We start from the raw sequence: 26,681 nt of genomic DNA on the forward strand, positions 1-26,681 counted from the left end.
TAAAGCTGTGTGATTTATTCTACTTTTAAATGAAATCAGTGAAATTCATCTAGGAGGAAGAAGAAAGAAACAAGCGGCCCACCCAGGAAAGCAAGCTGAAGCCAGCAGGATCAGATAAAGAACCATTCACCTTCCGTTATAACACTCGCAGCATCTCGTTTTCCCTTTTTCTTTTCATTTTTTTAAACACAACCCATTCTCCCTCAAGAAAGCACACACAATCACCACACTCATTTCTCCTCTGTTCCAACTACGTCAAGACCACATTCACCGACACTGTCCTTTGTGGATCAAAGATATATGACTATAAATTTTAAAGTAAGGAAATGGGGCTTCCCTGGTGGCGCAGCGGTTGAGAGTCCGCCTGCCGATGCAGGGGACACGGGTTCGTGCCCCGGTCCGGGAAGATCCCACATGCCGTGGAGCGGCTGGGCCCGTGAGCCACGGCCGCTGAGCCTGCCCGTCCGGAGCCTGTGCTCCGCAACGGGAGAGGCCACAATGGTGAGAGGCCCACGTACCGCAAAAATAAAAAAATAATAAATAAAAGTAAGGAAATGCTTTAAGGAACCATTTTCCTCATGAATTGTATACTAGTTTACAGCAAATCTATATACAGCTTAATATTAATTTCCCTATGGGAGATTTCTGAAGACATTAAGCTGAATGATCAATTCAGGATTTCTTTACAGAAAAAATATTTACAAATATGAAGATTAAATATGTAGGTTTATATTCTCAGGTTATACTGTGCCATAGATGCCTGAATATACTGTGATATCAACATAAAATCACAAACATAAAACCCTCTTTCCCAATGAAAATGTCAAAAAAAATTTTAGGTCAACCTAAGCAAATAAACTTTCAGGATGCAGTTAAAACAGTCACATATCTAATTATAATAGTAAACATATTCATCTGGTTACACACATTTTAAATGGAATACATGAGAAGATAACGTTAATTTGGAAATACTTCCTTCCACCCCCAGTCACTGCAATAATTTTATTCACTCTTTGCGCACATCTTCAATATCAATTCACCAAAGGAAGAAGATGTGCCATTACTTTATATGTTACTAAGAAATAAAAAAATATATACCAATTAAATCACGCCATTATTTATTCACGTATCCCAGTTTCAGTGATGTTAAAATGTAAAAATACAAGTTAGAATTGGTATTTCACTGTGACAGAAGAGGAGAGAGGTTATCTATACTTTTGTTTAACCTGCAGATAGAAAAGTAATCCTATTGAATTATATTAAATAAGAATACTTAATGCATATGCATTTACTTATATTTTTACCGAAAGAAAAGCATATGTGCAATGGTGAACATATTACAAACATATAGAAGAAACAAATATAAAAATATATTCAATATCACAAACAAGGGTATACGGGACTATTAAATCTCCATCTGTTTGATGAAAGGTCTGAATGTGCGGGGGATGGGAAGATAAAAAGGGAAGAAATGTGGGATGATTAGACAGTAAAATGAGAAACGAGCTGTGTCCCTATGTTTTAACGTATGTATTTACTGGGCCCACAACAATGTACAGTCTTGGGACAGAATGTGATAGATACTATAACAAAAGCACAAAAAAAAAAAAAAAAAAGGACAGAGAAATTACTACCTAAGAGAGGTCAGTAAAGTTTTTTTTTCCCCAAAAAACGATAACAATTAAAAGGGGTCAAATTCCCCCAAATGAATAAGGGGAAAGAAAATTTTGGTCAAAGAGAAAATACTCAGAAAAAGCAGATAACAAAAAAGCATTCATCTCCTAATTCTAAAGCCCAGTTTTAAAGAAAACAAAGAGTTAAATCTACTAACATCAGACCAAAAGTTGGAAATATCCTGTAAACTCTAAGCTTGCCAACACATTTTGAAAGATTTATAAAAAATAAAAATAACTCCATTTTCATTACATAAAATTTCAGATAGTAGTAAGCTTTAAAAGCAAATAAAACAACTTAAAAGGTCATATCCTTGAGCCATGAGGATTTAAGCCTAGCAACTATCTTCCCTAAATTCTCCAAATACCACCAGAGAAGTACTTTCTCTTACACATGCACGCGTGCAAATAACACCACAGACTAAAACTCACTCCTGGCATAATGGGAAAACGACCCCATTCTTTGTGTTCAAGCTCAGTTCATTATTTTGATCTTGAACTACAGAAGTATAGATTCCTCTCACTTACCAAAATGAGGTTAACAGTTACTGCTTTAGCAATTTAGACAGTTAATTCAGGGGCTAACTACCTTGAGCCTGAATTCTGAGCAAACTGGGGACACCCTTACTTTAAAAAAAACAAATCAAGCAGCTCCAAATCTTAGAATAGATCATATGCCAGTTTTTTAACAGAGCCAGTTGTTTACAAATCAGAATGTAGTTCCCTTGGAAGCATTGTAAACACAGGTTACGTTTTCTTGCTAGCCCACAAAATTTAAGTTTAATCATGATGTAAAAGCCTAGAACTAATAGTTCTAGATGAGGTCTGGAAAAGAGAGCAAAGAAAATGAAAGCGACCATCACAAGGCAGAAAAACTAAGTTTCCTCCTAATATTATAACTACTTACAAGACTGGCCCCCAAATGTGTTTATGTACCTATACATATGTGTGTGTGTGTGTGTGTGTGTGTGTGTGTGTGTGTGTGTGTAAATAACAACACTGTTCCTGGTTCTCTTGCCTTTGTCAGAATAGTACCAATAGCAGCACACTATGCTGGCCTTCCCTCTCCATTTCACATCTCCATCTATGCTACAGTTCTAGGACCTAAAATTAGGAGCCTAGGATCCAAAACAACCTGTTAGCCTTCTATCCAAACAGCCTCTCAAGCCATTATCATTAATACTCGTCACAAAAATTAGAAGACCAGACCTAAGAGTCTGAAGTTCAACAAGAAGCCCCTCTTCTATAATAATTCTGTATCCTGGGGCACACATTAATTGAGTATGTTAAGTATTACTTCCCAGGAGAGCTCAACCAGACCGCAAATGGAAACGTCCTCACTGAAATTTCTAGGTACTGGCAAGCTGTGGAAGAACGCCTCTGCCAGCCTGCAGAGGAAAAGTCCGCTCCTTGCTGGAGCTCTGGTCTTCTGAGGTTAGATGATAAACTCCCTTGAAGGCAGAGATTTTGTTTGTTTTGCTCCCTGTTGTGTCCCCAGAGCCCAGAACAGTGACCAGCAAATAAGAGCCTTCATAAGTAGAAAAATTAATTCATTAATTAATGAAGAAGGAAAGGGTATATTTTGTGGCAAAGAGAAAAGTGAGTTATGGAGAGAAAAACTAAACTCACAGATTGGCTACTATTCTCAAGGTCTTGATAACTACAAATCTTACTAACAGTAGTGTTTTTAGAGATGCATATTTAAAGGGAGAGTAACCAGGTAAAAGGAGTAAGGAATAAAAAGAACTTTAGGACTTTCAAAGATTAAACATGTCTAAGAAAACATGTCCTTTCTTCTCATCTTTTAATCCCTCTTATAAATTTCAAAACACAACCCCAAATGAAATCTATATCCATTAAAATTCCAGTTTTTATATTCCCACAAATCAGGAAATATAGTAAATCCAAATTTCTTATACATTATTTAGGTTATAGAATATTATTCTATTATTCTTTACATCACTGAACATTCCTAACTTTCATAAACCAAAGGCAATCCTTGATACCTAAATTATGTGAAAAATCAGAAGATGGGTGTCATTCTCCAAACATAAAAGTTTCTAAGTGGGATGCTGAATCTAATTTAAATAAACCTCACATTAGAGTAAATTGAGGATTTCTAATGCAAACACCAAACTCTGCAGATTTATTAGTGCTTCTGTATCAGAAAAAAAAATGTAATAAAGCAAATACAGAAGCAAAATTATGCACGGGGGATAATGCTCCCGGGATACTGCCGTGGCATGGGTATTTAGCTAAGGGGATACGAGTGAAAGAGCAGACAACAAGCAATTCTTTCAGGAGTCTGAAAAGATACTACTACCAGAATTTCATCAGCCTACATTACTAAACATTTTAAACATTATGCCAAAGAAAAGGCTATTCATCATGCGTCTAAATAGAAACTATAATATGCTCACTTTAGAAGAGAAATATTCAATTTACATTTTGGGTTCCTCATGCTAATCTAAATCAATCTACTTATATAGCATGTCAATCTTTAGGTTTGTTTTTACTATTATTTTCTCCCTTTAAATCATCTGTGGAGACTATCCAGAACCACCAGGTGATGACTTTCTGGAAGTGTCAACCTGGGTAGGCTACAGCACCCAGTTGACTTAATCCAACACTAATCTAGATGTTGCTATGAAGGTATTTTGCAGACATTAAGTAACGCCTATAATCCATTTAAGTAAAGGCGATTACTATCCCAGATGATCGAAGTGGGCACACCTCAATTCTTTGGAAGGCCCTAAAAGCAGGCTTCCCAAGGAAAGAAAAGAAATGCTGCCTGTGGACCACAGTTCTGGCCCACGCTCACGGGAGTTCTATCCTGCAGGTGATCTCCTCCTGACAGCTTTCCCATACACATTTCAGACTTGCTTAGCCAGCTGCTGACAATCACGCAAGACAATTCCTCGTAATAAATCTGATATATATATATCACATATATATAAATATATGTATGTATCTCTCCTACCGGTTCTGCCTCTCTGGTTGAACTCCAACTGATACACACCATAGTATGGAATATAAATTTAGAAATAGTACTTCTTAGATTTAATTGGGAAAAACATTTTGTATTTTCAGATGTATGGGTAGGCCTACATAATCCTCGTTTTAAAATTGCAGTAGCTCAAGACACTGGTACAACACTAAATCATCTGACAGGAACTACTATTGTTCTGTAAGAGCAGTGTAAGGGACTATTTGTTTTTCTCAAGACCACAAAGAATAAGTCTGGGAATTCTTCATGATTTAATCTAAACCTATTAATATTGGAGAATCTTACATAAGTACTAGGAAATTTTAAAAGAATAATAAGAATTTTCTTTAGCCCAATGATAACATTCTGCTGTCATTTTTGCACTTAGAAGGTTGCTGAACACCCGGTAAAAATGCATGCTACTTCCTGAATTAGGGTGTGGCACTGCAGCTGCATCGCCTGAGAGGTTACTACTTAAAGGGCACCCCAGCAAAAGAACCACCACACAAGAGATGGGCTAGACATCAAGAATAAGACAATTATATCCAACAATATCAGAATCTTACCAGAGAGAACACATACTTTACCCACAAGCAATGGACCTAAGAGGTACTGTTCAACTGGATATATAACCGGCTGGTCTTTAATTCTGATCAAGCAAAACCCCCAGCAAGCCCCAGCAGCAGCAGGAGTGGCAGCAGCAACTCCTCTAGTACAGAACTGTAGCCTTACTTAACACTCACTTTCCCAGGAAGTCCCAAACAAACCCCCCTGACAGTTCAGGGACAGAAACGTGGCGTGGAAGGTACAAAGTGCGGGAGGCTGGCTTTCTGAGGAACAGCATGGCCAAGAGGGATATGAACACAGACAGACACAGAGACCAAAACCCCAATGGAATAGGACCAGGATAAGACAAGCCAAAAGAAAGGTGAAGAAACTCAGATGATAAATGACAGGGAGACAGACACCCACACACAGGAAACAGTGGAATAGCAACATAAGAAGCAAATGGTTAGTAAGAAACACAGCAGCCACACATACGCAGCTCAGTACTAAAAATCTGGGAAGAAAAGGCATAAAATAATTCCAATCATCTTTTATCCCCATCTTAAACTATGGTGCTCAATAACAAATTACAAAGCCAGTAGCAATTGAGTTTTTAAAACTGTTTCTTTTCTTGGTAGCCAAGAAATTGTGTCGAATCTTAAAATAAGATTACAATGTTACATGACCAGAGGACAAAATTCTATAGTACTTTTTCAAATTTATAAGTAATATTCTGTGGAAAGAACAGATCATTTACAACTCTTTCCCAAAATGTGAGAAATATAGTGGCTAATAAAAGCTATCTGGTGTGCTTTGGATACAAATATAGATTTAATTCTATTTCTTACTCTTGTTCAAATCACGTCCATCTCCCCAAATCAGTATTGGGTCCAAAAATGAATTGAAACATTTTTCAAGCAAGGTATCTGTAATAGCAAGCAATAATTTCAATGCAGAGCTCTAATTAAAAAAAATCAAACTGAAAAATAAAACTTTATCAAGAAATTTCTTTTCTGAAATATTGAAATACATTTAGTGGGAAGTCACTAATCCATCAGAAGTATCGTATTTTAAAATCTATGAAATTAAGATTTGAATAAAAGTCTGATTTCAAAAAACATTAAAAATATAAAAATAAATAAAATCTATGAAATACTGCTGTTGATTTCAGGGTGACACAAAAGCAAAGAAAGGCATGTACTCACATAAGTATGTAAGGAGAGAGAGAGTGTGTGTGTGTGTGTGTGTGTGTGTGTGTGTGTGTGCATACACACGTGTGCTGGGGGTAAAGATGCAGTGCAAACAGGGAAGACGTACAAAAACCATACATAATCTAATCTTGAGACTCTGGTAACTTGTTAATTCTGATTTAAAGAACTTTATCCACCCATCTTATCCAGAACCAGACCAGAAAACATGAATAGAGTTAATACCAAAACGAGAGGAAACAAATGAGTAGGTGATCAGCTCATTTATTCATACTTTCAACTTAGTGAAGAAGAATTGTGAGGGTTGGACTTTATCCTTTTAGTTTTTTGAAAATCAAAATTCTATGGTTACAGAACAAGAGGAAAAAATTACTTCTAGGGGAAAATATCAAGTCTACCAATATCCTAAAAATTTAAAACTTAGTAAACAACTTATGAAAGTATTCTACTACCTCCCAACATTCAAGAGTATGAAAATAAAATACTTCCATGAATCAGGCTCAAAGGAGTCACACGGATTAATGACTTCATTCTGTCACTGCCAGTCTCTCTGACTGTTCAGAATACAGTGATTAATGCAGTTCTACTGGAAGAACTATTTCTATGCACTTGTGAATTTATGTTAAATACATGTTGTAAAGAAAGAGGCCAAGAGGTATACGCTTTATCTTTAGTACAAAATACCCCAACAAGAAAAAAAGGCAAAGAAAATTCCAAGAGAGCTATCTGGCTGGTTCTGTTTAAACAAAGCTCATTTTGAAGAAGTCAAAGTCAGAGATCAAAAAAAAATCACATCCAAGTCTCCTAAGTTGTCCTCAAAATGTCCCTCCTTCTAAATTTGACCTATGTACCAATGTAACAGCTTGCTTCTCCACAATACAGAGTCTAAAAATTCACAGCCCAAAAGAGCAACAGCTCAACATAAAAGGTCTAAACCAATGGAAAATTTTAACTCCTTGAACTTGAGGTTCATTTGTTCCTTAAACAGATAAATAAATAATTAGAGAGCAAGTGGCTATCTGCACTCTCTTGATTAACCAGTAGAAAACTTTAATTTCTTAGTCAATGAATACTTTCTCTTTCCAATCAATGATGCTGAAGTCCATAGCTTTCCCAGTCTATTCCCACTCTGTGTTGCCGTTCAGAGACTGCAACAATGAAGTTACACTGACTTAGAATAAAAGGTAGGTAATAAAGTAAATTCAGAGAGGCAGATATATTGGAAAAATATGTCCTGAAAAGTACATAGTTTTAAAACCATCCTTCAACCTTTCTAACATAGAGAGTGCCTCTTCAGCTTCCCTTTCCTTACCTTTCCAACTCAGCGATCTTCTTATCTTTGTCATTCTTCTCATTTTCCACCTCCTTCAAGATTTCCAAGAGGCGGTCAACTTCTGCCTGGGCCTTGCTAGAGTCATCTTTGTACCTGGCAATCTCTCTCTCTAATTGCTGTATTCGATCACTCATCTCTGGACTGAGTCTGGCTTCCAGTGCTGCCTCGTGTGCCTACAAAGAAAATGTCCACATTCTATCAGATATACGTACAGTGGCAGTGGGCAAACCATGTCCCCAAAAGCCACCTATACTCCAATTTCAACAGGGTATTATCAAACATCTAATAGCTAGTCTTCAATTTATAAGGTTCTTCTCTGCTTAAATATTACATAGACAAAATATCACTACACAGTTACTTTTTTTTTTAATAACTGGAAGTTTGTACCTTTTGACCACCTCCACCCATTATACGAACACACACACACACACACACACACACACACACACACAGCCCTCCATTTCTGACAACTACCAATCTGGTCTCTTATCTATGAGTTCAGTTTTTGGTTGGTTTTTGGTTTTTACATTCCACATATAAGTGAGATCATACAGTATTTGTCTTTCTCTGTCTGACTTATTTCACTGCCCTGCTTTAGAGACAGACATGATAAAATAGTCAAATTCATTCAACATCTAGCAGAACTAAAAAAGCTGTATAAGACAGGTATATTGTTAATTAAGATCTCTGTGATCTACTTTCAAATTCCTGGGCATAGGTAACTTATTGATTCCATAAACAGTTATGTGTTAATGAATAAAACTAAAGCTGATTCCCAAATATAATTAATACATTGTTTTTATTCTATTATTATTTTAGATTTTATTCTAAACAGCAAAATTCATACAAATACCTTCATAAAACAAGAATGAGTAGGCCTGTTCCATACGGGAAACTACTGTAACTTCAGTTCCAACATGTAAAAAACTCAGAAGTCATCACTACCATTCTTACAAGAAAAAGTTGAAAAACAGAAAATCAATGACTTTTCTAGGACCTATCAGAGAACTGAGGTCACAGGAAAAATTACCCCTCCAACATCAAGAGACACTGGCAAACCCACAGAGCTGAAGCTGAGATCTGCTCACCTGGAGCAGAAGCTGTGAGCAGAAACACTTAAGTGGTAATTTTAAGGAACTGCTGGGGGCTGAGTGTGGACGTACAAGCAAACGAGTGAGAAAAGTCCCAGGGCTGGCGGTTTTAGGGGGGCCCATACTTTCATGCGCTTTAATCCAGGAACCACACCAGGGTCTCACAGTGAAGAGCCAACAAAAATCCCCTTGTGGTTCTGGCTGTAGGAGGGGAAGAGTAACAACTGTGAAATATGCCCAAAGCGTACTCTATCCAAAGACAGACCCTCAGGAGTAAAAATTTTAACAGAGCTTTATCCCACCTAGGGAAAGGGCATTTCTCCCACTCTAGCCCCTGCTAGTAAAAAATAAGACTCATATATTTGACACAGATGTTGGAATTATCAGACAGGGAATTTAAAGTAACTATGATAAACAGCTAAAGGCACAGGACTTCCCTGATGGTCCAGTGGTTAAGAATCCGCCTTCCAGTGCAGGGGACACGGGTTTGATCCCTGGTCAGGGAACTAAGATCCCACATGCCACAGGGCAACTAAGCCCGCGCGCCACAACTACTGAGCCTCCGCACCTCATCTAGAGAGCCTGCATACCACAAACGACAGAGCCCATGTGCTCTGGAGCCCATGCGCCACAACTAGAGAGCCCACGCATCACAATGAAGATCCCGCACGCCACAACTAAGACCCAACTCAGCCAAATAAATAAATAAATAAAATATTTTTAAAAAATAGTTAAAGGCACTAAGGGGAAAAGGAGACAACACCCAAGAATAGAGACGCAATGTAAGCAGAGAAATGGACACTCCAAGGAAGAATGAGAAGGAAATGCCACATATTAAAAACCTGTAAGATCTTGCTTATAATGTAGAATCTAAAAACGGTGAACTCATAAAAGCAGAGCGTAGAAGGGTGGTTGCCAGGGGCTGGGGGTGGGGGAAATGGGAAGATGTTGGTCAAAGTGCACAAACTTTCAGTTATAAGATGAGTAAGTCCTGGGGATCTAACATATAGGATATTGACTCTAGTTAACAATGCTGTGTTGCATACTTGAAATTTGCTAAGAGAATACATCTTAAAAAGTGTTGTCAACAACCTAAGTGTCCATCAGTGGATGAATGGATACGAAAATGTGGTATGTACATATGTATGTATGTATACACACATAGGAATATTACTCAGCCATAAAAAGGGGGAAAGTCTTTTCATTTGCCGCAATATGGATGAACCTGAGAACATGCTAAGTGAGATAAGTCAGACAGAGTAGATAAATATCATCATGATTGCACTTATATATGGAATCTAAAACAAAAACAAAAAGACCAAGCTCATAGATACGGAGAAAAGACCGGGTAGCCTGCCAGAAGTGGGGAGTCAGAGGTGGGCGACATGGGTGAAGGTGACCAGAAGGTACACATTTCCAGTTACAAAACAGTAAGTCCTGGGGATGTGACGTACAGCATGGTGACTATAAATACGTGCTGCACATGTGAAAGTTGCTAAGAGAATAAATCTTAAAAGTTCTCCCGGGCTTCCCTGGTGGCGCAGTGGTTGAGAGTCCGCCTGCCGATGCAGGGGACGTGGGTTTGTGCCCCGGTCCGGGAGGATCCCACATGCCACAGAGCGGCTGGGCCCGTGAGCCATGGCCGCTGAGACTGCGCGTCTGGAGCCTGTGCTCCGCAATGGGAGAGGCCACAACAGTGAGAGGCCCGCGTACCGCAAAAAAAAAAAAAAAAGTTCTCATCACAAGAAAAAAAATTATAACTATGTATATTGATGGATGTTCAATAGATTTACTGTGGTGATGATTTTGCAATATATACAAATATTGAGTTGTTACGTTGTACACCAGAAACTAATGAAATGTTATATGTCAATTATACTACAATTTTTAAAAAGTGTTCTCACCACACACAGGAAAGAAGATAACTATTTAAGGTTGATGAATGTGTTAATTAGCTTGACTGTGGTAACCATTTCACAATGCATACATAGATTAAAGCATGTTGCACACCTTAAATATATACAATTTCTGGCATTGAAAAAGCTGAGGAAAAAGAAGAGTGAAAGTGTATATTGCAAACTCTAGAGCAACCTATATTTAGGTTGGAGGAGGGCATCGTGGGAGCAGTGTAATAGGAAAACATCACTAATTAATTAAAATGAAAAGTTACAGTCTTCCAGAATGAAAGAAGGGAAAATACGAAAAGTAAAATGGCAATTAGTAGAAAAACAAGTAATAAATCAGAGTAGGGGGAAGCCACCAAGTCCTCTACCCAAAGGTAACTTGATTTTTTCTCATGAACCTAAACACGAAGTTTAAGAGATCATAAAAATGACCAGCTATAGAAGTATCATGATAACAAGGAGATTAAAAATAAACAAAGAGGGGCTTCCCTGGTGGCGCAGTGGTTGAGAGTCCGCCTGCCGATGCAGGGGACACGGGTTCGTGCCCTGGTCCGGGAAGATTCCACATGCCGCGGAGCGTCTGGGCCCGTGAGCCGTGGCCGCTGGGGCTGCGCGTCCGAAGCCTGTGCTCCACAACGGGAGAGGCCACAACAGTGAGAGGCCCGCGTACCACAAAAAAAAATTTTTAAATAAAATAAACAGAGAAAATGTGGGATTGTCATAAATAGGCGAGTTTGGAATATTAGTGAATAACATTTATTACTCTTGACAGTTACTGCTCAGTTTCATAATCCTAAATACATCTAACAGTCTTATCTTCAATATTCCAGTATTAAATAGAAAATTACTTCCACTTATTTAGTGCAGGGGAAAAAAGTCAATTACCAAATCTGAATTAGTTAATCTCAAAAAAAGTATTTTCCTACTTATTCAAAAGTAACTTTAAGCTACTGGATTTTCTTCCTTTCCTTAGCTTAAGAATATGACTTCATTTCTGGCGTACCCTAAATAATGATTCATCACGAGGTGTTCATGCTGAACACACCCAATGTATGGAAAAAGAACAGCACCAAGTCTCAAGACTAGGCTGGGCCCCCTTTTCATCAGTAACCACATGAACTGGACCCAGTTAATCAGAGTTGGTAACTCAGAGATAATAAGCATGAAAGTCCTTTGAAAACTACCAACTGCCATGTAAAGATTAGAGAGGAATAAACCAATGAAATGGATAGTAAACACCTGCACCAAATTCTAATAGTCACTGGTACGGGTGACTATCACTGTTAAATTAGCTCTTTCCAGGAAGCCTAATGCTAGTAGAAGAAAAATATCTGATAATTGAGATTTTTACATTGTTGTCTTACATTTCATCTATAAAGGAGTTGCATATTTTAATCTTACTCTAAATTGCCAATTTTCTAAGAGTTCGGGGACTCTCAGGAGTAGAGTAAAATCGGACAAGAACGCCAAGAGAATTAATCAAGGGATAAATGGTATTTTGAATTTTAGGAGATTATTACTCCACTGGTAAGTTATTCCATATGGACACTATAGAGTTTTCTACTATGCTGTTATTTAAAGCAAAGAAGGAACAGTAATCAAGACAGTATGGTACTGGCACAAAAACAGAAATACAGATCAATGGAACAGGATAAAAAGCCCAGAGATAAACCCACGCACATATGGTCACCTTATTCTTGACAAAGGAGGCAAGAATACAGTGGAGAAAACACAGCCTCTTCGATAAGTGGTGCTGGGAAAACTGGACAGGTACATGTAAAAGAATGAAATCAGAACACTCCTTAACACCATATACAAAAATAAACTCAAAATGGGTTAAAGACCTAAATGTAAGGCCAGACACTATAAAATTCTTAGAGGAAAACATAGGCAGAACACTCTATGACATAAATCACAGCAATCCTTTTTGACCCACCTCCTAGAGAAATGGAAATAAAAACCAAAAAAAAGAAATGGGACCTAGAAACTTAGAACCTTTTGCACAGCAAGGGAAACCATAAAAAAGACGAAAAGACAACCCTCAGAATGGGAGAAAATATTTGCAAATGAAGCAACTAACAAAGGATTAATCTCCAAAATATACAAGCAGCTCATGCAGCTCAATATCAAAAAAACAAACAACCCAATCCAAACATGGGCAGAAGACCTAAACAGACATTTCTCCAAAGAAGACATACAGATGGTCAACAAACACATGAAAGGATGCTCAACACCACTAATCATTAGAGAAATGCAAATCCAAACTACAATGAGGTATCACGTCACACCGGTCAGAAGGGCCATCATCAAAAACTCTACAAACAATAAATGCTGCAGAGGGTGTGGAGAAAAGGGAACCCTCTTGCACTGCTGGTGGCAATGGGAACTGGTACAGCCACTATGGAGAACAGTATGGAGGTTCCTTAAAAAACTACAAATAGAACTACCATATGACCCAGCAATCCCACTACTGGGCATATACCCTGAGAAAACCATAATTCAAAAAAGAGTCATGTACCACAATGTTCATTGCAGCACTATTTACAATAGCCAGGACATGGAAGCAACCTAAGTGTCCATCGACAGATGAATGGGTAAAGAAGATGTGGCACATATATACAGTGGAATATTACTCAGCCATAAAAAGAAACGAAATTGAGTTATTTGTAGTGAGGTGGATGGACCTAGAGTCTGTCATACAGAGTGAAGTAAGTCAGAAAGAGAAAAACAAATACCGTATGCTAACACATATATATGGAATCTAAAAAAAAACCAAAAAAAAAGGTTATGAAGAACCTAGGGGCAAGACAGGAATAAAGACGCAGATGTAGAGAATGGACTTGAGGACACGGGGTGGGGGGAAGGGTAAGCTGGGACAAAGTGAGAGAGTGGCATGGACATATACACACTACCAAATGTAAAATAGATAGCTAGTGGGAAGCAGCCGCACAGGGAGATCAGCTCGGTGCTTTGTGACCCCCTAGAGGGGTGGGATAGGGAGGGTGGGAGGAAGATGCAAGAGGGAGGGGATATGGGGATATATGTATATGTATAGCTGATTCACTTTGTTTTAAAGCAGAAACTTTAAATAAATAAATAAAGCAAAGCAAGAAATTGGAAAAGTTTTCTTTAACCTTTTTCAACTGCGAGTCCATCTTCAGACACTCTTCCTTCTTCTGCTCCAAAGCAATTTCTAGTGTCTTAAGCCGTGAGTCCTTTTTCAGTCCTGCGGAAGCCAGGGAAGAAGCATGCTCTTTCAGATCCAAGAGTGAAGCCTGAAAGAAGCAACATACATCTAGAATAAATACTATTTATTAACAAAATGGAGATTTAAATTCTTAAATTTATTTTCCTGGTGGTTTGTAGTTTCTTTCCATTAGCATATACTGACATATTTCCATTTCAAGAACATGAAATACAGAACAAAAACATTAGCTCTGGCTTTCAAGTCCTAACTAAAACAAAATGAATTCCCAAGAAATACCCACTGAATAGTGATTTAAAGAGCTCTACCAGTACATATCCATTCCCACAAAATAAATGGAAGTAGGTCAAGCTTTGTGAATGTAGGCAGTCAACCTTAGTAGCTACACTGACTTTTTTCTTCTCTTCTAATTTTGGAAGAAACATTCTATTAGAAACTTAAATTCCCATAAATTTTCCTAAAGATATTAGAAAGAAAACCCTGAGAATGCCCCTAAAGCTCATGATTATCTGATCACAAGGCATTAGGCATTTTTGCTATTTAGGTGACATCAACAAGGTTCTTCAAAAGCAAAATCAAAGTATACTAAGTCACCTAATTGGTCAACAATCATTTAAGATTTCTCTGCCAATGTTGAGGTGATCGTTAAGAGCTGATGTAAATAGACTGTCCTCCTTGTTCATATTCCGTTCGTCTATCAGCTTCCTCACCATGAGCACAATATTTCTCCAAATGTAACTGGAGAAATACTGTTATTTTAGGATCTGTAAAATGTCATTAACAAGTAAGAAGCCAACTCATAACAGGTGGAAGAGGTAAGAGGTAAGACTTAGGAAATAAATGATTCAATCTACTATATCTCTGCAAAGCTTCCTGAAATAATCCCTGCTACAAGAAGATTCTTTAAATCTTCCAACAGATCGTTTTTTTATATGCATTCTGTAAACACCAACAACATATACACATAATGCACTGGCTAAGCAAACCAAATAACTCCATTTTGGTGATCTTGACCTCTTTCTCTGAGAGGTCGCCTTGCAATAGGCTGACTTTTTCTTTCAGGTCTTTAAGATCTTTTTTGTAGTTATCAATTTCCTCCTGCTTTTCTCGCTCATCTCGGTCCCGCTGGTCCTTTAAGCGTTCGATTGTCCGCTCCTGATAAGAGAGCACATCAATACATGAGAAAATTCCTTTCATACTTCTATCATATGACTGCAATTCAGCTTCTAGCTGATAAAATTTCACACTTCCATCCTCCATTCAAAAGACAGTGAAAGGTTGTTAATAATTTACCTTTTAAAGAATTCAACCTTCCAACCTATCTTGCCCTAACATACATCTGGTTTTGTTCTTTTGATTCCCCTAGGTTTCTTTTCCTATAACCTTAATTAGTATTAGATGTCCCTAGAGTATTCTTTTGGAATAATCTCATTTATTCAAATCCCAAGCAACAAAAAACTTATACATATACCCTAAGGACAATAAGTAGCAAATATTTCTTTTCTATATATAATTCACATGTTGCCTACAAAGCAATGGAAACAACTCACAACTCACACAGCAAAAAGGAGGAGGTTGGAGAGATGATGATTTGTTGAGCTTAAAGCATAAAGAAGGATAAAGAAAAGAGAAACCATTAAAACTTCTGTCAACAGACACTCAGGAAGTTTGAAAGTTGAAGCAATTTAAGTATATTTATGGGTATTATTTCTGAATATATTTGGGGATCAAGCCTTGATCCCTGGGCAGGAAGCCTGAAACATTCTGAGTTCAAGAGGCTTAAGGAACAGTAACCCTATTCCCTAAAGAAAAAATAAGAAGAAGAAGAACAATGCAATTAAAATGCCCCACCAAGAGTCCTTAAACCTCCTCCAAGACATTAACACTTGTCATGTTGGGCCACTTCTTATTTAGTCAACCATTCCTGAAAAAAACTAGGTTTGCTCATGAAGGCAAAATGAAGTGGCAAGGCCACGACTAGAAAAACACCAAGTACACTGTATTAATAACTAAAACCCACGAATATATTAGATCCCAATGCAGCGCAGTAAAAGAGAACTAATGTTGCCTCCTGATGGTCAGTGTCTGACATCCCCACATCACCGAATTCTAGCTGACCATACACATAAAAAGAAGATAGTACACAGGGAGCACATGGCTGATTCTTTAGAAACTTCAGCCACTGCCCTCCAGTACGGAATCCATCCTGCCTAGCAACAGATGCTTAAATTGGCAACAACAAAACGCATCTTCTTTCCCTTACACTGGGTACGTCAGCAACAGTACAGGCAGCTCTCTTCCCTTTTGCCAAAGCGACTTCTTCTGTCTTCTCTATCAAGTCTCATCACTAAAGTGACTTTCAGATTAATGGGAAAGCAGAAGCAATGTGTCTGTGAGGAGTCTGGGCCAGTCACCCACCTTCTCGGCAAGGGCCTCCTCCAAAGTAGTCAAGGCGGTGTCAGTGTTGGTGGTGTCAGCCTGCAAGGATCTGACTCGCTCCTTCAAGCTGCTCATCTGCTTTTCCTTATCTCTAAGTTGCTCTTGGAGATTTTCAATCTGAGTTGTGTACACACATTTAAGGGGGGGGGGGGAAAGGAAATTAAGAGAAATACAAACAGTCACAATAAAAATCATTTTAATTTGGAAACAGGTAGATTAGGGTTGTCAGCGTGTGCTCTGTAGAAATAATTTAACCCTAAGGGTCTTAGAACTTCATGCAAAGCTTTAAACTGAGAATTTATAGCCAGAAGAAAGAAAAGACATACACATGGTTATGGTCATACATGCAGAGTCATAAATCTCTATAAAGAAATAAGGAAAGTAGCTAGGGAGAAAAGACCCAACATATAGGGATGAGGATAAAGGGTCTTAAGACCTACAGAGAGGAAAGCCATGAGAAACTGGATTACTTCCAAACCAACAGTGCAAATGCCCAGAGAGATTCCTTTAAAAAATGCTGAGGGAGGACAGCAAATTGAACAGCTGTACGCTAAGAAAAACAAATCAGCTGTAAAAAGGAAAAACTGTTCTTAAATGCTAGTGTTCAAGTTAGGTTTTTATATCATCTTTTATTTGAACAGCAAGCATTTTCAATGAAATTTATTATTATAGTTATTCATTCCTTTATATACACTAGTACGCATTCATTTACTCAAAAAACTATTGGTGAATTCTCTATTCTATGCCAGGCACTAGTGACACAAAAGAAAATGAACAGACCCATTTTCATTACAAGATGGGAAGGGGACTTTATGCAGCTGAATCCAAGCTATGGATGGCCTTCCATGCCATCCTAACGAGCACACATTTTACTCTAGACAGATGCGAACTATTAGGGACTTTTAAGCAAAGAAATGGTCCGGTCAGTTCTGTATTTCAGACTGATAATTCTGACAGCTGTGGAGAAGATATTCAATATCTATGGGGAGTTACGTAGAGACATGGAAACTGCTAGGAGATCGTATCAATTCAGGTAAGAGAGTTTGGAAACTAAATGAGCTAAGAGAGATGGAAAATAGGGGATGGGTTTGTGAAACAGTGTGGAAACAGCATTTTATCACTAGGGAGACTCCCGTACACACAATGAAAAATAGTAAGCAAAAATATGGAGGAACTGTAGAGAGATATTCTTAATTAGCAAAAGGAAAATAAGACAACTATTCTAAAACTCACAAACTTCATTCTTTCATTCAGCTACGTGCTAGGCAGTTTTCTAGGTGTTGAGGATACAGAATTAATCCAAACAGACAAAAATCCCTACCCTCAAAGAGCTTAACCCTAATACGGTAGACAAGGAATGAATGAATGAAATGAACATAGTATGTAGGATGGTGCTAAGTCCTACGGAGAAAAATGAAGCAGGAGAATATTATATCATCAACTACTCTTGAACTAGCTGGTTTATTTCACATGGCTTTCAAAAAGCAACGTAAATGTTATCTGCTTTGGGACGACTTTCTTGCTCTTACCTCCACGTCAATAAGATGGCCACAGTCTGTATGCCATCACACATGAACAAAGTATTGATCTATATCATACATATACACATCTCCCATTCTTTTCTCTATCTATACATTTGTCTCCATTCTTCCATCTATCTATACATTATAGCACGAATCTCCAACCATATTGTTATTACTCATTCTATACACATCTCCACAAATAGACTGGATCTTACTCCTCTACCCCAGCTTTGTATCTTCATGTCTGGCACACATCAGGTCTATAATAAATATTGGTTCATTAGTCGGTAATAATACAGAAGCTTGGACTTTTATAAACTGTATTTAGGCACACACATAAACTTCTGCCAAGAAAAGAACTACAAAAGAACCTAAATCCAACCTTCATAATTCCTGCATCAATCCATTTAATATAAGCTCTTTAAGGGTCTGCTTCATTCCAAGCAGACCCTTCCAAGGGGAAGAAAAAAAGGTCCCTCTCTACAGTCCATGAGAATTCCACAGCAGAACAAATAAGCTAAGCGAAAAGATGCAGCGAACTCAGAATAGGGAACCATGAGTACTGTAAGGCTTGGATTTTCACTCTTTAACAAAGGAAGAATCCTACAGGTGAACCACTGAAATTGGCTCCAGTCTTTTCTATGCCAATAAAGTCCAAAGCATACTGTGAGAGAAAAGACCATCACATATGGGAAGCATTAGTTTCCTTCAGTTTAATCAGACACTCCTATTGGAATCTCATGTGGATCAATACTTATGTAAATTCACCACCACTGAAGAGATTTTGCCACTTAAAAGTCGAGTACTCCATAACACACAGAAGCCAATGCCCTGGGGTTCACATGTGCAACCAGCTGTGCGGGTCACCTTAGTTGCTGACATATAAACCTTATACAAAAAAAAAGATATCATTTTGTTGATTAGACTTTTTTTTACCAAGAAAGAGCAGTACAACCACCTTTTTTAGAAAATAAAATTTCATAGAACCAATCAAGTTTTACATACAAGAAAACAGAGATTTGTTTTATGAGCCCACCTAGTATACAAACAGCCCTTACATGCATAATAAGGATTATACCCTTCTTTCTCCTCCATCATCAGCATCTATGAAAAAATTAAGATGTTAACTGTTAACAATTCCACTTGTATAATTTGTATGTAGTCCAACTCTTAAAGGGATCCATTATTCTTTGCCAGCGAAAACAAAAAAAAACAAACAAACCAACAAACAAAAAGACTTTTCCTGATATACTCAGGTGCAGAAGCTGCTAAACCAGGTAAAATCCCCATTAACAAGTTCTCCCTAAGCTACTTTCTTATCCAATTACCCAGCTGTCTAAACTGTTGAGTTGGAGGGGAGGAAGACGATGCCTATTCCTGGAGAGCAGAAATAGCCATTCCACGGCGAAGAAAGGGCAGCGCTCACTAGAGCTGTCTCCTTTGGGCAAGCTGCTGTCGGCAAGGAAGACTTGCAGTAGATGCAGATGTGTGCAAACCAGCTGCAAGAGCATTAACCCAAAAGAAGCTCTGTGTGGTGAGTGGTAGGATGGGTGTGTACAAAGCACTTTCCATTTACCCAGCATCACGATGGACAGCAGCTGAATCCTACTGAAAACTCCTTTTATATATCCTCACTTTGGTTGTGACTCAAAATCGTGATTTTGTGATCAAGGCTCTCTGGGTTCAGACAAGTAGCTAACCAAGGGGTGTATGAATGCTATCATATTAATCTTGCCATTATTCTCTTCTTTTAACTAATCCAATATAGAGGCTGTGAAAACTGTTCACCCTAATAGTCCCATATCACACCATTTCAGTATTTACTATGCAATTTCTATAAAATATATAGTGGAAATCCCATTCTATACCAAGTTCAATTATCCACAGGATCTAAAATATACTATTTACAAAAGCTTTGAATCTAACAGCTAAGAGAAAAACTGGATCAGTTATGCACATACTTGACTATTAATGATAAAGATGACTGTTTCAGAATCATGCTAAGTGGAAAAATACTCCTTTAAATATGCTCAGAATATGTACTCCCAAAAAAGAGGAAAACTTTCCATTTTGTAGAAACAGAAACCACAGAATCTCTAGAATGGCAATATGATAAAAACAACAAGAAATTACTCGTGATGGGGGTGGTGGAGGAGGCAGAGGCAGTGGCGACATGAGGGGCCACTAACACTAACAGAGAGTGTGGTATGTGTCAGGCACTGTTTTCAGAAATTTATGTATAACAGCTATTGAAGCTCCACCACAAGACTATAATTATTAGGCAATCTAGCTCCAGAATTGTACTCTTAATCACTGTGCTATAAATAATATGTTCTATGATGGGGGGAAAAAAAAGAAAGAAAAGAAGGATCACACAAAGATGTCTCAAGCATCTTTCCATAAACGATTCCTCGTTATTAAGTCGTGTTTATCAATAAACACAGTGTTATTACTACAGTCACATATGAAAATACTCTCCCCTACAGAAGCAAAGATGGAAGCGTGGAGCATCTTCCATGTACTTCCATGTACAGTCAAACATAACACAGTAAAGCTGGTGGGCAGAACCAAAGGCACTTGATATCAGGATCAGTATCATGATAGTATTAGGACAGTCTGTTTAGCCTTTCAAGGGGTAGAAGGAGGCTAGGTTATTTATACACACAGACTAAGGAGCACTTAACAATAGCTAAAAAAGCTTTTCTTCTTTTACTTTAATAACTTATACTTAATAATATTGAAAATAAAAAGTTGTTGCAGAAAATGACGCATTTTATAATTCTATGGGCTCTTCCTACTTTATGCATAACCGATCTGTATTAAGAAGAAATCATTAAGCAGCTATTAACATGTATTCAATTTCTGCATGAGTAAAATTGTGTAGAGATCAAAGGCATTGGTGTTTATTCTATATATGTGTCCCTGGTGATAAATAGGGAGGGGGAGGGTCAATCAGGTTTACACATACAGCCTAAAATCATAGAGAAGAACTTCAGAGTGAAGAATTCAAGAAGGAAACACTTTTTAAATAACCATTTAGAGAAAGAAGGCATTTTCCTTAAAATAACCTCTCTAATTAGAGTATAACTCTGTTAACTGGGCTAGAAAGAAAATAGAAATAATTATTACATTAAATAGAGCCTTTCTTCTCCTCGTACAATTTTTATTTTACAAAGAGAGAAAAACTGATGAAAGGAAGTCTAATGCAGAATGCATGCTGCACGTGAATCCATCAAATCTGCACACCAGCTCCACACTGGCACGGACTTCTTAACATCTTTTGTTTTGTTTTTTATCAGCATTGCCAGTTGTCAGAAACTATCATGGTTCAACGTGGGTGATTTATTCCTAGTCAAGTGGAACTGATTACTCCGCTGCTGAGGCCCTAATCACTGAGCAAACGTAGAAGGGGCTTCCTATAGGACGTAGTTCTAAGGACAAGAAATCCCAAAATACTTCTTGCAGTCGCCTAGCTACTTGGAACATCATTTGAAGGAAAGAATTTTTTGATGATGCCTCCACACTTGTTCTAAGCAGCCATCAGTGTCAAATGTATTGTGGAAAGCAAGTTACTCAGAAAGGCTCTGACCTTTACCTTCTTGGTTAATAATACCTCTCAGTATCAGTGGTAAAAGTACAGGCTGGATGAACTGGTCATAATCAGCTGGCAAAAGAGATCTACAGTAATCAATGGAATCTCAAAAGGAAAAATTCACTAAGTCCCCCGATCTACGCAATTGTTTGTCTACCATCCTGCAGGCCTGTGAAATGTACTAACAAGGCACAACTATACTTTACCAAAATGATCAGGGTTTGCCCAGACTGTACTGGCCTCTAAATTTTACTTGTCCAGTTATGTGTTTCCAATGATTAGAGGATACAAGAGTTAACAAAGTCATGTGGAACTCTAAGCAGTGTTCTAAACACAATATAGGTTGTTAAAACTCCCATATCTATATTCTCAATTACTGTTTAGGGTCTTTAACAAGCCCAGCAAAGATTTTGGCTGACAACCAATTATTTCTTTGGTTGAGTTTCCCTCCCAATCGTGCTATTCTCTCATCATATAAGTAATGGACGGATTACCGTGATGAATAAATAGCTAGCTATGTCCCACAGGGCAAGTTACTTGTTCCTTCTAATTACTCACCTACAAGACAAAGACCACTAATATTCCTTTCAATTCTAAAATACAACTGTATTCTTATGATGGGAAAGACGAGAACATTTAAAAAGTAATAAACTTCAGCAGAGTACTACTGTATTTTATCTTAAAAACTGTTCAAATCGAACTATACAGGAAGTATAGGTATGACCTTTAGGAAAATACAGGGTCCATTGCTCTGGTTAGATTTTATTAATTGTTGGGAGGGAAAGTAAGTTCCTTGATAGACTTGCTCATGGTACAGATAATGGAACTAGGGACCTCTTGAATTAAAATAACTGGATAATATGAAGCAAAAGCTGGTGAGACCAAAGGTCACTGCCAGTCAAGATCTGCTTGGTAGACAATTAAGGAAATGGCTCAAATACCTCTTTTTATATCTGGCAGGCATATATAAAAATTTGACGGATAGTCATATGCTAAAATTGCTTAAAAAAAAAGAGGATCCATAAATCTATAGTGGCTATGCTTTTGAAGCGGCAGCAATGATGAGACTGTACTTAGGACCTCAATTCACATCTATACAAATGGCATCCCTTGAAGTTGTACAATAACAATAGATAGAACACTCTTAGATCTAATAGTTCACTACATTTTAGTGATGAAAGAACTCAGTATTTTTAAGTAACTAATTAAAGCAGAAACACTAGGCTTAGTTTCTGCCCATCTCCCCACAAAGAACCACTATTCTTTGTATTACTTATTACCAATAACAAAGTTGGGAAAATCAAGTACATAACAATAGAAGGCTAGCTAAATTAAATATGCTCTATCAACCACTGCAATTCATATATTGATGATTAATTAAGGATATGCAAACTTCTTTGTTATATAATATTACATGAAAATGAAAAGTTATCAAAATGTACAATATTATCCCAATTTGAAGGAAAAGTTTATTTTTACATAGAATTTTCCTCGTTATACCTTTTCCACATTTTTCAAATATTCAGAATGGACATACATCATTTCAGTGATAATGACAAAAGCAATAATTTTCTAACTCCTATCTGCGAAATCTTAGGATTTACAAGAAATATGATTAGGATCATGATAAGAGAGATTCTCCTAACATACGCACTTACCAACACGGGAAATCTCTAGCGGTTTCTGTGGGACATGTGAGCATTTCTATTTAACCCACACCTTCCACCGGTGCATACTGTGGGACCAAGCCAAGCTGTCAGAGACTTGGGGGGTTTTCCGCAATGCCAAAGCAAGACTGAGAGATGACAAATGAATCCAGAGAAAACAAGACTTTCGAAACCTATTTGAAATATAAGGTCCAAAGGAAACAGCAACAGGATGCTTCACATAGTTTAAGTCTAAATTCAAGTTCATCTCACTAAATTTTTATTTTAGCCAGGCCTACTTTTATGGCCTGAAGTAAGCTAACTTGTACTAAAAGTCAATCCTAGTGTGACAAGGCTGGGTTTCCCAAGAAGCAGACCTTGAGACAGATTTTACTGTTCAAGAAATTAGGGGGTGCTCTTGGGATCAATACCAGTGGAAAGGAAGTGGAGCAGGGGGGAGCATGATGGTGCAGAGGGAGAAATTAGGGCTTCCATGAAGTCCCAAAGGATTCAGACAACCCCATGGGGAGCTCTGAATCTGTGATGACCTTTCAGAGTTGCCCCAAGTCAGGGCAATGGATTCAAGCCCTTGTACCCTACAAGGATCAATCACTGGAAACCAATGGGGAGGGGTGTGGTCTTGTACAAGGTAGGTCTCTTTAGCCAAGGCAATCTCCACAGGGGATACTTCCAGCACCTGGGGGAATACATCCTTCAACCTTCAAGGGGGGATCTGGGTCACTCATCACAGCATCCATTATCCCCAGCAGCTATGTATGTGCTCTTTCTAGTTAAATAACATTTAACATGAAATTGTAACTGCCCTCAATTTATGCTATATTTGAACCATATACGTAATTTTATGGCTTTGTAAAACCTAGAGACCCTTCTATCGCAACTAGATTGTTTCACCAATGGTGGGCATTTTGAAGCAGGAGTTCGGGGATGGCCTTTAAGGTGTGTCTGACATCCCAGTCCACACAAATGAGCCATGTGCATTTTTACATGAAGAGCACCCGCAGCTTTCATCAGATTGTCAAAAGGGTAGGAGAAAAGTAAAAAATCATTAATTAGTGGCATTCTTTTCAAATACCCACAACATTTTCTAAAACGAATAGCCACTTCACTTAAAATTGCTTGCTTAGCTGTTTTACAAAGATACTGTGTTACCAAATTTGCTGTGTAAGAGTTTGGCCTGGTTGGGATGCAGGGAGAATAGATCCAAACAACAGTTCCTCACCTAAATGCAATGGAAGCCCAAGAATCTTATTAAATTTAGTAAATTCTCCTTGGTCAACTTGAATGATTTGTCTAATCTGAAAAACCCCTGTAGGAAAAAAAAAGTGTCAGGAGAAAAAAGTAAGGAGGTCTGGCAATTACAGGAAGATAAAATAGATAAAGGACAAAATACATGTCTGATGCTGGAAGCTATTTTCTGGTGAGGGTGTGTACACATCGGTATGGCAGAGAGAAGGAAGAGCACAAAAAGCTACTTCATCAAAGTTTGATTTAATAACTTCTTCAGGAGGTTAATTATTTCAACTTCTCAACTAGAGTTGACAGGCACCTAGGCATCTATCCAAACAGGCATTCCCACAGGTGAGAATGCAATGCAAGTTAATTCATGCCAAATTATAAGCAGTTTTAAGCAGAAGAAAATATTAACTGTGCTTCAAAACTTTGATCAAGCATTTTTTTCCCAAATCCTTTGCCCCTTTCTAGATACTTATCTATGTAATATCTATACTGTGACAAGTTCCTACTACACGGTCTCCTGAGAGACTACTAAGAACAACCTTTGTCCCAAAAGGATGACCCTTCCATATGACTTGTTAATTACTATTTTTCAAGTTTAAAATATGTTTTCAGTCAAAACAGAAGTCAGGGCACTCCAAACTAGAGCTTGCAAGACTCTGAGAATATTAATATGGCATACGATCAACAGAAAATGGACACATTACATAAATCCTCAAATTATTCATGAAGCTACTTAAAAGTCCAAAGAAATGATGTTTTAATAAGAGTCAAAATTATTTCTGTGTTGTACAAAGCATTACACTATAAGCCTTTGAATGCTTCTTGTTTATATTATACCCTAGCACTTGAAAATAAAGCATTTATCCAAAGGCTATGTTCTCTCAGGTCCATTCCTATTGCCTCCATGATAATGGTGGTAGAACAAGTTTCTACATCTCTCCAGGTGAAAAATACAAGGCTCTTTAAAAACACATCCACTCTTATCCCAGGAATGCCAGGTTGATCCACCATACAAAAATCAATCAATATAATGTACCATATTAATAAAGAACAGAAACCACATGATCATCCCAATAGCTACAGAAAAAGCATTTGACAAAATCCAACACCTCTTCATGATAAAAAAACACTCAATAAACTAGGAACAGAAGGGAACTTCCTCAACTGGATAAAAGGCATCTGTAAAAATCCCAGTTAACATCATACTCAAGTGAAAAATGAAAACTTTTCCCCTAAGATAAAGAACAAGACAAGGATGTCCACTCTCACCACCTCTATTCATCATTACACTGGACAATTAGGGAAGGGCAATTAGGGAAGAAAAAGAAATAAAAGGCAGCCACATTGGAAAGAAAAGGTACAGCTACCTCTATTTGCAGATGGCATTATCTTATACATAGAAAATACTAAAGAATCCACTAAAACACCATTAAAGACAATAAACCAATTTAGCCAAATTTCAAAACCCAAGACCAATGAACAAAAATCACTTGTATGTCTTTACACTACAACTAAATAATCTAAAAATGAAGTAAAGAAAATTCCATTTACAACAGCATCAAAAATAATAACATATTTAGGAATAAATTTAAAGAAGTGCAAGGCTTGTAAACTGAAAACTACAAAACATCAATGAAAGAAACTAAAAACAACCTAAATAAGTTAAAAGACATCCTGTGTTGATCAACTGAAAGACCTGATGTTGGGGGGCGCTTACTTCTTTTTTTGGACTCCCAAAAGCCAAAACGATCCTGAAAAGGAACAAAGGTAGAGGATTCACAGTGTCCAATATCAAAACCTATTACAAAGCTACAGTAACCAAGATAGACATATAAATTGACGGAACAGAACTTAAAGTTCAGAAATGAACATGTGTGTCTATGTACAACTGATTTTTAGCAATGGTCCCAAGACCATTCAGTGGAAAAAGAACAGTCTTTTCAACAAATGGTGCTGGGACAAATGGATATCCACATGCAAAATAATGAAGTTGAATCCCTACCTTACACCATATGCAAAAATTAACTAGCAATGGACCAAAGACCTAAATGTAAAAGCTAAAACTATAAAACTCTTAGAAGAAAACACAGGAGGAAATCTTTGTGACCTTCAATTAGGCAACGGTTTCTTAGATATGATGTCAAAAACATAAGCAACTAAGGAAAAAACAGATAAACTGGACTTCATCAAATTTAAAACTTTTGTGCATCAAAGGATGCTATCAAGACAGTGAAGAGATAACCCAGAGAATGGGAGAAATATTTGCAAATCACTTATC

General features: G+C 37.6%; 1 protein-coding gene across 13 annotated transcripts in view; it reads right to left on the minus strand.

Annotated features, from left to right (window-relative positions):
• ERC1 (ELKS/RAB6-interacting/CAST family member 1) overlaps positions 1-26,681 on the minus strand; it is a 394,434-nt gene that overhangs the window by 229,886 nt on the left and 137,867 nt on the right. For all 13 annotated transcript variants that reach the window (XM_027093429.1, XM_027093433.1, XM_027093428.1 and 10 more), the window contains 4 exons: positions 16,365-16,502; positions 14,961-15,101; positions 13,876-14,016; positions 7,726-7,919 (listed from right to left, as the gene is read on the minus strand). In XM_027093429.1, coding sequence (XP_026949230.1) covers positions 7,726-7,919; positions 13,876-14,016; positions 14,961-15,101; positions 16,365-16,502 — 614 coding nt within the window. The remainder of the gene's footprint in view (positions 1-7,725; positions 7,920-13,875; positions 14,017-14,960; positions 15,102-16,364; positions 16,503-26,681) is intronic.

This window comes from Aethalodelphis obliquidens, unplaced genomic scaffold (assembly GCF_003676395.1).
Source record: "Aethalodelphis obliquidens isolate GAN/ISIS:26980383/991018 unplaced genomic scaffold, ASM367639v1 scaffold83, whole genome shotgun sequence".
NCBI classification, from domain to species: Eukaryota; Metazoa; Chordata; class Mammalia; order Artiodactyla; family Delphinidae; genus Aethalodelphis; species Aethalodelphis obliquidens.